The sequence below is a fragment of the Meleagris gallopavo genome, chromosome 7 (genome assembly GCF_905368555.1).
Source record: "Meleagris gallopavo chromosome 7, MGAL_WU_HG_1.1, whole genome shotgun sequence".
Classification (NCBI taxonomy): Eukaryota; Metazoa; Chordata; class Aves; order Galliformes; family Phasianidae; genus Meleagris; species Meleagris gallopavo.
This window is the reverse complement of record NC_139410.1, coordinates 13,264,368-13,279,091: the sequence shown is the minus strand read 5'-3', so window position 1 is coordinate 13,279,091 and position 14,724 is coordinate 13,264,368. Positions and strand designations below refer to the sequence as shown.

Genomic DNA, 14,724 nt, shown 5'->3' with positions numbered 1-14,724 from the left:
CCAGCAATATGAAGCAATTAAGGCAAGTCATTTCACTTTTAAAATAATAATCCACGAAAATTTAACCTTATCCACTTCTGAGAAAACTGCATAAATACCTGGAGATCTTTTCTGAAGGAAGATCTGCCTCTTGGAAGAATTGGGCCACTGAAACACCGCCACCTGCTGGATAAAATGCTCTATCTCACACAGCGCTGTTGAAAAGCAGCTGCAAGGAGGAAAGGTGGGAGAAATGTACAACAGGTTATTCGCACATTTTATAAACGCTGACCTGGAGATCTGCACGCAGATCCTGCTTCATCAGAATAGTCAAACTACAAGGCAGAGACTTCAGGCATGCTTATGCTGCACACAAAGCTAGAAACCTTCAGCAGAGCAATTGATGCTGAGCAAGCATGGGCCTTGTGGTGTGACCAGGAAAGAGGGATGCTGTAAGGAAGATAACCACTACATCATAGGGACTGGACCCACATATATTTTAGTCACTTTATTTGTATTTTTATCTATATACATTACATTTCGATTCTCCAAGTAATCAAGGTAGTTACTCTCAAATAGTTTAGTACATCAATTTTATAAAATACAGTTTAAGCAACGTAAATTAGGAATACATACATTATGATACATTAAGTGCTTTGAGTAGTCCAGACTCCTACCAGTGAGTGATTAATTTGGTTTTGGTCATTCTCACAGAGGACAGACCACTTATTCTACAGGTAACTCCACCTGAGCCTAGTGGAGCTCCTTAACACAGAAAGAGTCCCTTGTGTGTGTGTCTGGGGACAGAATGCAGCTCTAGGTCACCACAAGACATTTTGCTGCTTATGAGGATCATGTAGACAAGTCACCACAAGATTTAGATGTCTGTCACAGATCAAAACACAAGAGCCAGCCTAACTCAGAAAGGATGCAGTCTTTGCATTTACAATTGGATTTTGTTTACACACACATACTAAACCTGTGTTAACAAGAAATGAAATACTCTAATCAAAGGGCTCATTTAACACCCAGACTATTCCTTTAGGACATCCTTGCATATGCTGCAAGTTCACAGGTCTAACAAAGAGGTCTCTCAAAGACATCTTCTGCAAAAACTACTGCTTTTCTTAGAAATCCAGCTTCGTAGCAAGTGAAATGCAAGGACAATTCTTATTCTGAAGAGAACTTCTTGGGAGATCTGTCCAGCTTCTGGGATTTGAACTAGAAATGCTTACCACCTCAGGTTAAGTAGCACCCAAAGATGTCCCAGTTCCAGTTAACACTACTATTTTACCTATGACTAGATCCAAAGTCTAGCCACTGATTCCAGACCAAGATCATTCTTACCAGCCTCCCCAACTGCTATGACTTTAGCTCCAAAAGGCTTAAATTCACACATCCAGGCTCTGCATTCACAGGCTACAAAACAGCTGGCCAGAATGGAAGGTTCTCTCATTCTCTACACTGCCAATGGCCTCATTCGATCATGTACCGGAGAATAGTAGCCACAATTAGATGACCAGGTTGTTTTTACAGCCAGCTGCTTGAGACTCTGGAAGACACACAGTACAGAACAGCTACATAGCACTTGAGTAAGGGTTACTGGTGACAAAACAGAGCTAGCACATCCCAGCTCTACATCAGCTTAGTGCAGATGTCATGACACTGCCCAAACTCATGGTCCACCAGCCACTGCACATACTGACTAAGGTTGGGTCACCTTAGATTTCAGACAAGACAAATTTTTCTCTGTAAACTTTAGAAGGGGAAGAAAAAAGAACACATGTAAACTGTAATGGAGACCAGAAAAGATTCAGGCTACGTATCACACTCTTTCTTCCACATCAATAGACAAACATTCAAAGCCACAGAAATGATTAGCATTGAGCTGATGGATAGGTTGGTTCTTCATTACACACAAGGGCCTACAACAAAAAACTAACCAGCTCAGGAGTGCATATCAACGTAGGAGACAAGATGTGTTCCAGAGGTAATGTTCACTCGAAGCACTGTACTAAACTAGAGAGATTCTGTGCCAGAGAAATCAAGCACTACTGTGTCATCTTTCCACAGCACACACCACTGCAGCTTTCCACACTACGTCCCCAGAAACTGATTCCATGGGACGAGAAGTGAGAATACTTTCATTTCTGGTGCTTCAAAGTCAGCACCTTTGCTCATCGTTCAGAAATGCTTTGCAATACAGCTCAGGGAAGGGGAAAAACTTCCAATATAACTGACTGTTGCCTCCTAGCAGCTCAGATCTGAACTGCACTGGTTGCTTTCAAATCCTACAGCTCAGATCTCAGTCATTTTCTTTTCAGTGCTGCCCAGATGTTACTCCTGAACAGAACCACAACCATCCGCTGCAAAAGAAAATACTGAAAGTGGGAAGAAGAGTGAATAAAATGCATGTTTTGACTCGCAGTTACAGTAAAGATGGCATTAGCAGGCAACTAATTGGTCAGAATGAGTAATTCATAAAGAGCTACGCTGTCCCATGTTTGAAGTCAGTCCTCCCACCAGAGAGTGGAAGTCCAAGGACACTACTCTTGCCTCTCAAACTCACATAAAAAAATAAATTCTTATTTACTGGCCTATATTATTCTGAAGCTAAAAAGTAAGCTTGCCACCTACAAAAACAGGTAAAAAAATAAAAACGGAAAGAAGTGCTTATTGTCATAATGCAGAGATTCTCAGGTCTCTGCATCTCTGAACCACCATACATACAAAATACCTATTAGTTCAGGTTTTTCATTTTACAGAAGACTACATTCATCATCTCAGTGGTGCAAAAAAAAGGTCTAATACTGCTAAAGAGAGGTTTTACATAGGAATGGCGCAGTTAAATGAGATCAGGATGCTTATTCTCATCAATATATCACAAATACAAGAAAAGCATTGTCCTGGCAAAATTCCACGATGAGGTAAATGCATTGTTTCACTGTTTGAAAGGCTTTGGAAACTGAAATGGATTTGAAGTGATCTGCCAGGAACAACGGTTTCATTAAGGAGAAAGTTGTCAATGTAAGGTAGCATGCATTTCATCAAGCAATTTGGTGCTTTCTGCTAAGGGAACAGTTTTGTAACTACAACTGAGCTTTCTTACATAAAAGGTACAGTTTTAGTTACCTGTTTCCAAAGAGTTGGGCAACATTTAAATCAAATTCTTGTTTAGGATTGAAGGGATACATATTGAGGTTTGCAATATGCTGATCACTGACAACCCATTTGTATGGGATTCTGCTAAAAATCAAATTACAAGAGACAGATGTGTACTGCAGTTCTGTAACTTACAAATTGTAGTGATTTAGAGAGTTATGGCATCAGAGCTGTGGAGCTGCCTTTAAAAAAAAAAAAAAAGAAGCATGCACATAAGTTATTCTTGGGTCCTAAACAGGTCAACTACAGATCACTGCAACCATGGCGTAACTTCAGAATGAACTTGATTCTTCCTTCACCCATCCACATGGGGCAGGAGTGCTTATTTCACATTTGCAATACCACACATCCACTACAGAGACATGAGCTACTCATACTCAACACCAATTAAGGAGTGCAAGACTTATAGAGATCATGTACTTCTGTACCACCATGAAAGAGATAGTGTTGGTTTCAATGCTCATACGTGGAGATATCACCACCTTCCCTACAGACAGAGGGAAAGTCTCTTATCAGTGCTCTTCAGCAGTACCTTACAGCTTAAATCCTTGATGAGACTGGCCCACTCATCATCCTTCAAGAAAGGATTAAAGTGCAACAAGCAAATTTCACACCTTGCAACATGACGCACGTGGTCAGTGCAGATATGGAATCCTCTTGCTTACTGCTGGGCAGACCACAGAAAAAGAGTGACCTGTAACATCATTGTCCTCTGTGCTTTGCCAATACGGGCTTCAGTTTAGCAATTCAGGCCGAGCCCTGTCCAATGGTCTGGCACCATCAGGAAATACTTGTCCATAGCTTCACAAAACCTGGTCCGGTACAGTTCCGGAGAGACCACAGTTGGCATCTTACCTAATGTGCAGAAGTCAAAGGCAGTTAGAAATGGGCTAAAAACATACACTGCAGTACAAACAGCTTTCACATGAAGTTACAGCTACAGCACCACATGGCACAGGGATGAATGCATGCTGTACATGGAATCAACAAGTATGGTTAGATATTTTTTTTTAATTTCTTAAACATTTGGGAGACAAATGAGATCAAGATCTGGATTAGCTGATGCTGAACTGAGAGATGTGGAGCTGTAGGGGCTCTCTAGGCTTTTTACACTAGCCCTGATTGTTTTTCCTTTTCTCCAGTTTACATGTCTTTACAGGTTTTTCCAGCACAGGAAGAATGTCACTGTTCTGTTCTTATCTGCTCTTATCTTCTCCAGACATCCAAGCAGTGAGATCGTGAATGTCTTCCTCCCCCTTTTTGAACAACTTTCCTATTAACATGTGACCAATACTTGGAAATTGTGCATGAAATATATTTCTCTCATTTCCTCATAGGAAACTCATCAGCTCCTCAAAATCTGGGTAGCAGCAGTCAATCACTTGGTAAGGACTCATCCAAACTAAAATCCTAGAGTATATTTGATTTTCTGGACTCAGACAATCTCTTCTGAAACCATGCAGAAAGGGCTTTTTTGCTAGTATTTCTCTCTACCTGTTTTTGTGAGCACTGGATAACCACAAAACAAAATAGAACAGCCTGGTAAGTAGATGACTACACCTCATTTTCAGGCATTAGAGTACATCAAAAGTCTCTCATGAAAGTAGACAAATACATGATTTTTTTCTGAAAGCTTTTATTCCTTCCTCTGCTCCACATAATTTAAAGTGCAATTTTGCACGGAGTTGCAGCCTTACTAGACCATTAGAAGCTTCCAGCTAAATAAAAAGTAGACAGAACAAAAAAAAAGCTTTTAATTATAACCTTACCTTGTCCCCCCAAGATGCCAGTTGACTTCACCACCATTTCAAGTTTTTTGTCCCAAGTAAAAGTGCGAATATAGTCTGTTGCAAGAAAAAAAGAAATCCATACGCAGACATGCCATATCTGCTACAACCCAAGCAGTGTTGTTCTAAAATGCATGATTTCTCCTCTAACAGTAGGCTTCCATAGCCAGAAGGACTCAGATGTTCACCCTAACAGCAGCTTCACTTTTCAGATTATTCATTCTATTTGGCTGGGGTGAATATGATAGCTTAAAAGTCCTACCTCTACCAAAAAGTGAAGTCACTAGCTGACCTTCATCCTAGAAACATATCAGAAGCCTCACTTTGCTGTAACAGCTTCCATTACTTTTCTACAGCTGCTAGTAGCATCAAAACTTGAACACCTAGCCATTGAGGCTAATAGCATTCCTCATCAGTGCAGCCACCTGCAAATCTAAAACAGTTTACACCTCATGAAATGGAGGATTGGAAATACAAGTGACTCTTGTATCTGTGACAAGAAAGAGATCAGAACTGTTTCCAAACCAGTTTTAGGAAAAATGTGCTTAATGATTATAAGCATACATACACTCAGGTCCGCAAAACTGAAGATGAAGTTAATCATTTCCAAGATTTTTGCACACAACTAGTTTACTTGTCTAATGATGGCACTCTACTTTCCAGTCACAAGTCAGAGGATGTAGCAAGGGAATTACCTGCTTGACACTCATTATCCAGGTCAGGCTACATGATCGCAAGTGATTTCAGAATATTTGATCTCCCTCTTCCACCCCTACTTCTCTCCTCACTGTTTGTTCCTACTTAGATCTATTCCACTGAAGTTACTATTTAAACAGATACGTAAATATTATTGAACTTAACTTTAAAGATTAAACACATACAAAGACACACAAGTAATTCTATTTCAACTGGAGCCAAAGTGCAGGTTAAAGATCAACTTGATTGTTTTCTCACTACCTGTAAGGCCCCATGTATATATTCTTCCTAATGTTTCCCCAGATATATTCCTACTAATGCAAATGATAGCACAAATGGTACAAGAGCTGGAGGAAAAAAAAAAAAAAAAAAAAACTTCCTGCCTCCGCTGTGAACACTCATGACAGATGAGGGCAGTATTCCAGCAGCTGGGAGACAAGCTTTCTAACACACATCTCTGGGTGGTGGTGATACAGCTCTAAGAGTTCTTCTGAAATCAGAAGAAAGGAGTTTCATGAAAGCAAGAAAAAGCAACATTCAACTTACCAATGATCCCAACAACCAGCTCATTGTTTGTATCGTCACGACCCACCAGCAGGGAATAGTCTATGATGAGGTGGCTGGAGAGGAACTGGGAATCACTGTGTATAGAAGCTCTCAGCACAGCCTTGCAGTGGGAACGGATGTACAAAGGGTTGTCACGGACCATCTTCAGAAGGTTCTCATCCAACAGAACTACATCACAGCTTTCTTTCCCTGTGTCTGTTTTAACATTTCTATTCCGGAGGGAGCCCTTTAAGTCAAAAACCTGTAAATGCAGAACAGCACTGCATTTTCCACTTTTTTCCTAAGATTAAAGACTTTAAAATGCTTGACTGCATTGTTTGAACAGGGATCACAGCAGGGTAGCTCTTCCCTTCTCACTACAGGGAAGGTAGCAAACAAAATTTAATACAACAAAAAATAACAGTTCCCTACCTAAGTGGAGAGCAGCATGTAAATCTATACAAAAGCTCTGCAACTTTAAATCTCAAATTTTAGGCAAATAATTTCATCAATATTTAGTCTAACCTAAGGAACGTGTACCTCTATTTTTAAATTGTATGGGCAAACTCAGTTTCCTAGCCAGCTTATAGACTCAAATGCTGACAACAGCAAAAGGCACTGAAGAAGGAGGTAGGTCCTTGCTCGATGAACCATTTAACATGGGTTGACAAGACAAGAGACAGACCACAGAATACTTCCTTTGACTGGAAAAGACCTCTAGAGGTATCTAGCCCAGTGCTCTACTTGAAGCAAGCCCAGTTAGAGTAGGCCCATCAAGTCAAGACTTGATTAACTCCAGTGAAAAAGTCCATAATCTTTATTTCTGTAGTTACCCACCTATTTGATGTCAGACACTAGAGAGAAGGTAACATTTGTTTCAGTTTTCTTTTCAGCACCAACTTAGTATTTGAAGAAGACTGTCCCTGTCACTTTAAGGTCTCTACTGTCTCATAAAAGCCATTTTCCCTTATCTAAAAAGCAAGGCTGAATTCAAAACCTCATCACAGACATGAAACGGTTCAGAGACAGAAAGGTGAGTTTAAAGCATTATTATGTAATTTCCTTCACTGTCACCATACTTAAGGCTCCCCTTTTAAATACATCAGGAGGTAATACTAGTTAGTTTCATAAATGCTTTACAAAAAACTGTAGCATTTTGTTATTTAAATTGGTAAGGCTCTCACAGACATCAGATAATCATGGACAAATAAGACTAAACAACTATAGTATGTACTGCAGCTATCTGAATGAGTCAATCTAGTCATCAAGTTATTGAGGATCACATAAATAGAGGCACTAACTGCCAACTTCGAGCATATGCAAAAGATAATAATCATTAAGCCTGCTATTGCTCTCAGCCCAGAAAGAGCATGCACTATAGTGGAACAGAAGCTGTCACACATGGTCAAAACGTATTGCTCTTACCTGAGCCATTTTCCTTCCATAGAAAAGGTTTTCCATGACAAGCAGATCCAGTTTCTTTTCAGTGTTGTTTTGAGAGTTCTTGTACCCAATTCGATACACTCCAAGGATTTTGGCCAGTGCTGTGGGCTTCTGATTAAGAAAAGACTCTGGGTAAGATCTCTGTACGCAGGCAAGCAATCAAATCTCAGAAGTACCACCGTGCATTGCAGCTTAGAATCTCCTGTGAAATTCCTGTGTTTCATCTTGAATATATTCTTAATAAAACTCATACCCCCCAACAGATATTCTTTTTGCTTAAATGAAAATGGTTAATGAGAACACCTACAGGTCCATAAAATATACATAAGAACACTGCCTAACATAAAAGCACTTTTTTAAATACCTTCTGCTGAACTGCATTAGTGATGTAAGTGAAGTAGTGCGGAGCAAAGTCGAGGAATGACTGGACTTCCAGGCGAGGCATCTGCTTCAAGATGAATCTATCATCTGTTTTAATATCAGACAGATGACGTACTGTGAGTGACGTTTTTTGCAAGGTCTTTAGAACAGCCATACAATTGAAATAGTTTGAAAGACTGCCATTCTCTTAAACTCTATTATAAATAAATTCTTTTCTGGCTATATTCTAAATTTGAATCTGCTGGTAAGCCAGAAAGAAGAGACTGCCTTTTGATTTAACTCAGTTTTATGGGCTCCTTATGAATACAATAAAAGCAGCCTACAGACTCTTCCATCCAAGACTTGCTCTAAGCAAGAGACTAAAATCAAACACTGTTGAAAACAAGGAAATCTTATTATATGCCATGTGAGATTATAAGAAACAGTATCTTCAATAATCAGATTTTTCCTTGAAGTATACTGAATTTGTTTACTGAAATCCACATAGCAGAATATCACCTTTCTGCTTAACAGGACTTAGCTGCCACTACTGAAAACAGAACTCCATTTTTCCCTCCTGCCCATTATTTTTTTTTTTTTTTTAAGTGAAAAAAGCAAGAAAAAAATCTGATTTTGAATACTCCGAACAACCTACTTAACTTTAGATTCTGACTGACCACTTAACAGTCAGCAACCCTCTGTAATCAGAGATTACACAGAATACTAATCATCACCAGCTCTAAACAATACCCTCTAATTCTAAAAGATGAAGTAGCAGTTTTTACCTTCAGTCACATAGAATGCAGCCCCAGATTTGCCACCTCTTGCCTGCCAGGGCATTGAGTGAGAGAGGGAGCGGATGAAGTCCTCTTCACTGCTCCCCAGTATCACTTCACGCATCTTGTGAAACTCACCAGCATAATAAATCCTGCAGTAGAACTTGGCATTCGCATCTGAGAACTCTGCAAGAAAACTTCTTCCTCAATAACAGTATGCAATCTCACTAACTACCTGAGATGACACTTAAGCAGATTTTAATGATGTCTCAAAAAAAAAATATTACTTTCTTTAACATCCTGCTCCAATACCTATTGTACCTTGGGCACTTATATCAATACAATTTAAATTAGAGGCTTGCAGGAAAAAAAAAAAAAAAATCAACCTCCTTTAGGTTAGTTCACAGTACATGCCAAAGAGACAACAATCCAAATGGAGGAGGAAGGCAGATCACGCAGTATTTTTTGCATTGGACGTGGATTAGAGCAAGCAAAAATGGTATTGCCTTGTGATTAATTTTTTGTCTCTCCTGTTTCATACAGCTATATAAGAAAATATAAAAACATGTGAAGTGCTATAGATAGAGCAATCCATCTGAAGACTTTCATTACATGCACAAGGAAAAACGATTTTGTCAGCTAAGACTTCAAGTTATTATGTAAAACTCACGGAGTTCCACATGGGGATTCACCAGCTGCTTCTTCTGTCCATCTCCTCCATCCACCTCATCTGAAAGCATAAAGGACTTCTTCGCTATCATCACCATCATCTAAAGAGCTATGCAAGATAATGCTTGTAAACCTGTATTATGAGAAAATTACTTTCTTTTCTTCAAGAATATATTGGCAACTGCAGAACTAGAGGCATAGCTGTACTTATATGTATGCTAGAAGGGCACTAATATTCCTAGGACACAAGTACAAGTTTTCTCTTTGTTTTCTCTCTTTGCTTAGTGTGAGCATAAACAGTAAGTTAAATAGGAAGCAGGGAAGAGAGCATGGGCTGATAAACTGAAATCAATTTATATTCAGACTACTCAATGTCCTTTTAAGTACAGGGGTTTAAAAGCCCCTATTTTTCTATTTCTCTTAAAAAGCAAAGCAAAATCCTAAGGACAAATCTACATTTTGTGCTTCAGTCATCTGTTTTCAATGCATGCTGGGGTTGGAAAATGCTAAAACCACTAACCAAATATGAGGTGGAATGTATTCTGGGCCTTTTAAGTATGAATGAGATTTGGAAGAATTAGCACTTCAAAACAGAAGATGGATTCAACAGCAGCAGTCTTGTACCTTGTGGCTCTGCTCCTTGGTTCTCTGCTCCCTCTTTACCCATCTGTCCAACCTGGTAGTAGGCACTGTCAGCACCACGTAAGGTCTCCTTCTTCTGGGAAGACAGGTCTGGGCTCTTTCCTCCCGTGCCACGGAAGAAAGACAAAACACTAGATGGTTTCTTTGCTACAGCAAAAAGAATAAAGAAGATGGTATTGGCATTACCAGAAGCAGTTTAATAAAGGCTTTAGTCAGACAAGCATTCTCCATTCATTGTTCTAACTGGTGGGGTGACATCACCCAGCAAACCTGCAATTCTTCAGGCAACCAATGTCCATTCTATCAGCAGATTTAATGTCCTGAATGACAATGTGGAATGATGGAGTCATTCAAGAGAGCACACTTCACAAGGACAATAAATACATGCTCCAGTCACTGTTTCTACTTGCTTGGGTGAAGCGCCAACATTTCAAATGCAACAAACACAATTCGAAACAGGAGTTGTAGCACAAGCCATATAGTTATACTTCAAGAAAATGGTGGAGGAGGACTACAACACAGAAGCCTACCCCACTGGCATCCTAAAGCCACACAAAGTGTGAGGACCTCCCTCTGCATCTGAAAATATTTGGTGTCATTTTAGACAAGGCAGAGCTGAACAGGTCAGAACACAAAAGGCATCATGCCCCACTGAATGTGTTAGGCCCAAGAATAAATTGTTCCATTATGTAGTAATAACACACTAAAGCATAGGATGGTAACATTATCTCTTAAGAATCAGAGAAAGCTATTATGAACAGAGACTTACAAAAAATACAATATGTCCTACATCAAGTTGACTACAAGACAAGTCACAATTTAAACATGACAAAACTCAGCAAGCTCAGCTAGAACAAGATGATGGTATTCAGACTGCATTTTCTTTGTTATAACAACTTTCAAAAGAGTTCAGACAGACTGAATAGACTGAAGTCCGAAATTAATATCATATACATGACTTTGAAAATGTCTTACGTTGTTCCATTTCAGCAGCACGATTTGAAGGACCCATGTTAGCCTCAGGCAGGCGCACAGGACTACCACTCTTCGGTTTGCCATCTGACATACTGAAAGGGAAAATGTCATAGTAAGGGCAACAAACAGCTATCTGAGACACTATTGCTTTACTCCTGTAGTAAAGGGAAGAGGGTTGTGACAAGGTGGGGGTCAGCCTCTTCTCCCATGCAACTAGCAATAGGATGTGAGGGAACAGCCTCAAGTTGTGCAGGGGAGATTCAGGTTGGACGTTAGGAAATAATTTTCCAAAAGAGAGTCAGGTGTTGGAACAGGCTGCTCAGGGAGGTGGTGGAGTCACCAACCCTGGAGGTATTCAAGAAACATTCAGATGTTGTACTGAGAGACATCGTCCAGTGGAAAATTCTGACAATAGGTGGACAGTTGGACTGGATGATCTTGGAGATCTTTTTCAATCTTGGTGATACTATGATTCTAGTTATTTCTCCTCCATGCCTAATGGCACATGCTGCTAAGTGTGATGATACAGAACTCCTGAGAGTCGTTCATTTTCTCCTCTCTGACAAAACCTCTCAGAGTTCCATAGCAACAGTTGCTTCCATCATCACAGGCAAGTTAAACAAGGCCAGTGCTTCCTACCACACGTATGGTCAAGGCACAGGTGAGGGAGCCAGCAGAGCCAGATTCCATCAGAATGCAGAGATCCTAACAGTGGCATATTCTCTGGGTTCTCCCTGTGGCTGCTTTACAACAACTACTTTGCTACTATAGTTTCTTCCATATAATGTAATTCCTGCATCTAACCTGTTTGGCTGTAGTCCTTCTTCAGTACCGTTTTTTGGAGATGCTTTGGACAACTCATCAAGGGCATTTCTATATTCCTTGCAACTGAAGGAGAAAAAGATAAAGAAATGAAAATAAATAAGTAAAAGTTTTTCTCTGGGAAACCCTGCTACACCAATTTAAAGATTCAGTTCAGAGACAGCAAACAAACCTAGAGTAGGAAATGCTTCTATTACTTTTCCTTACAGTTAGGATTATTTCCTTTATGACAGCTGCTGCTTCAGATCATACTGTGGGAAAAATTCCCCCCTTGTTTCTTCTGCAATTTAAGAATGAGCTACTCAAAATCTACTGCCTGGTGCCAAGAAAGCTCCAAGGTTTACTGAAGTAGCTGGTTTGCAGAGATGAGCAGTAGCAGGAGCTGGTATAACTGAAGGCAGGCAAGGGAGAGATTGTGTTACAAATAGTCAGTCAGTGTTCCTTAGTTCAATTGCACTGTCTTCAGGCTAGAGAACTGAGCTAGCTTTATTCACGTTTCTTCCTCTATCACCATTAGCTTCAACAGAACACCATAATTAAATCATTTTTGTGTAGCTAGAAAAAGCCCAAAATCCAACTGAAAGCTGGAAAACCTACATTCCGTATCTCAGTAGTATAAGTAGACAACTTCAGCTCTGTCAGAAACTCTCAAAGCAGCTGTGTGATGAAATTGTCATGCTTGTTTCCTCCCATTAGGATTTAAGTATTCCCTGCACAGAAAAGCTGCCAGAATATAACATGTCAGATGAACACCAGTACCTGAGAGCAAAAGCTATGATGGAGCTTGGTTCTTTCTCACAGACTGCAATAGGTACGCGTTCATGCTCATACATTAGGTAGTGCTTATCTGGGTCACTGAATGAAAATGGAATACAGAGACTATTAGCAGAGCACAGAAGTTTATGAAAAGTTAATCTTTGGTCAAAACCCAATCTCTTCACTGCACTCTAGGCACAAGCTGCAAGTCTTAGTATGGAGCCAAAGCATTCCAGATCAGCCTCTCCCAACAGGCGCACTCATAGCTAGCTTCGTGGTTAAATCTAACTGGTAACATGTTAGAGCAATCATCACATCAAGCAAGTTTCTAGTACCAGAGGGCCAGCTCTAAGTTAAAGTCTATTTCTGTTTAGCAGCCACTGTTTCTAATGGCACTAAAACCTGCCAGTTTGCTTTAACTGTCCTGCAGAATAGTCTGCACAGTGAAGTTAGGAGGCAAAAAATAAAAAAATAAAAAATAAAAAATTAAGTCAAAAAAAATAAAAAATTAAGAACAAGAAATTTAGCACAGAAACCTCCCCAAAGCCTCCTGAGTTTCCATCGGATTTTCTTTAACTTACCTATAAGATTCTGTCATTTAAGTTTTACCTCACTAGCCCGTGGCCTCCACTACTACCTCAGGGTAGAAGTCAGATTTTAAACTTAGGCTGCCAAACATTAGGTTCATGTCAAACAAGAAACACTTCAACACATACAGACAGAGTAGCTGAAAAAACTTTCCAGCCTGCTCATTTTCACGTGAGAGGGACTTGAGGGCACATGCAGCAGCCACTGAACCTGACCTACACCCAGACAACGCCCATTTGAGTCCAACCCTTGGGAGAGGTCTGGAAGCAAAAAGAAGAAGCAAGCATGTAGCTTTAGTAAGTCTTTATTACAGAAGAACATTTCTGTTCCCTCCCTGAAGCAAGTTAGAAAGTACCTCTCCTTCCCCTCTTAAAAGACTTCTGGAGTGGCTTGCCTACTAGGAAAAAGAGAATCTGATACAAGGGTCAGGGTCATAGGTTTGAGCTTCGTGTTGGGCAGTGGGACGTGACCTAGTGGGCAGAGCCCATAATTTTACAAGGGTATAATAGAAGAAGGATTGGGTCATTAATAAGAAAAGGGGCCAGCCTACAAACACTTAGGAAAGGAAAGAAAGTTTCTTGTCTTGAGGAAGATCATCAGCTTATTTGGATGCAAACCCTGTAATAACTTAAATTATATACAAAGCAAAAAAAGCATGCATAGCTCTGCCCACAGATTTACCAGGCTACTTGTTTGTACATTATATGTATTAAGCAGTACTTACAAGGGAAATGGAATGGGGTTATAATTGTTCCCAGGCAATAAGTTCGCCAAAATTGCTTTCATAGTAGACTTCTCTTTCACTTGGCTGTCAGTAGATCCCAGTGAGTGTCCATCAAACACATCTGAAACAGAGATAAGTTCACAAATTGCCCCACAAACTTTACGCTATACATTTGGGAGCAAGGTGGTAGACCACAAAGTTACCATATTTGCCATTTCCTAACTAGATCTCATACACTTGCCACAGAGAAGGAAGATAATGAATACAAGACCAAAACTGAACTGTACCTTCTGAGCTACTGGTTGTATCCTGTTCAGAAAGCGTGTTGGCACCAGTCAGTTGTTCAGATACAACCTCTGGAGGAGTGGGCAACTGAAGATGAGTGGAGCCTGTGGAGCTCTGACTTGATAAAGTAGTCAGGAAACGATCCTCTAAAAGTTCAAGGACAAAGGAAAGCATTTTATATGGCTATCAGAAGCAAAATTGCTTGCCTTCAGGCCAAGCCATCACCAGCGTCTACTTTCAAGAAGTTTTTACTTAGAAAGCACGTGGGAATGCCCAGAGCAAAAGAACCAGCAGCTGATCAGTGTACACATAACCTCCAGAAGATGCATATACTTAAGCACCCAGTGTCTTCAGTTCCCAGACTCAGTATGCCTCACAGATAAGGAAGGGGTCTCAGCATACACAACGACCTCAAGGAAAAGATGCACATCCCACATTCCATGCAGATCTTCAGTTATTTAGAAAGCTTCTGAGAACTTATGAACAATACTCAGTTTCAAAGAAAAACCCTTGA

The 14,724-nt window shown here is 40.1% G+C and overlaps 1 protein-coding gene across 7 annotated transcripts in view; it reads right to left on the bottom strand.

Annotated features, from left to right (window-relative positions):
* Nucleotides 1-472: 472 nt before the first annotated feature.
* Nucleotides 473-14,724, bottom strand: part of PIKFYVE (phosphoinositide kinase, FYVE-type zinc finger containing) — a 63,781-nt gene continuing 49,529 nt past the window's right edge. For 4 of the 7 annotated variants that reach the window (XM_085228195.1, XM_085228200.1, XM_085228198.1 and 1 more), the window contains 14 exons: nt 14,213-14,356; nt 13,926-14,046; nt 13,330-13,461; nt 12,617-12,712; nt 11,840-11,923; nt 11,036-11,127; nt 10,043-10,207; nt 9,420-9,479; nt 8,759-8,935; nt 7,978-8,081; nt 7,596-7,724; nt 6,171-6,432; nt 4,911-4,985; nt 473-3,996 (listed from right to left, as the gene is read on the bottom strand). In XM_085228195.1, coding sequence (XP_085084321.1) covers nt 3,881-3,996; nt 4,911-4,985; nt 6,171-6,432; nt 7,596-7,724; nt 7,978-8,081; nt 8,759-8,935; nt 9,420-9,479; nt 10,043-10,207; nt 11,036-11,127; nt 11,840-11,923; nt 12,617-12,712; nt 13,330-13,461; nt 13,926-14,046; nt 14,213-14,356 — 1,757 coding nt within the window. In that variant the 3' untranslated portion in view covers nt 473-3,880. The remainder of the gene's footprint in view (nt 3,997-4,910; nt 4,986-6,170; nt 6,433-7,595; nt 7,725-7,977; nt 8,082-8,758; nt 8,936-9,419; nt 9,480-10,042; nt 10,208-11,035; nt 11,128-11,839; nt 11,924-12,616; nt 12,713-13,329; nt 13,462-13,925; nt 14,047-14,212; nt 14,357-14,724) is intronic. The other 3 variants (XM_085228197.1, XM_085228201.1, XM_085228196.1) reach the window with 2 other exon arrangements.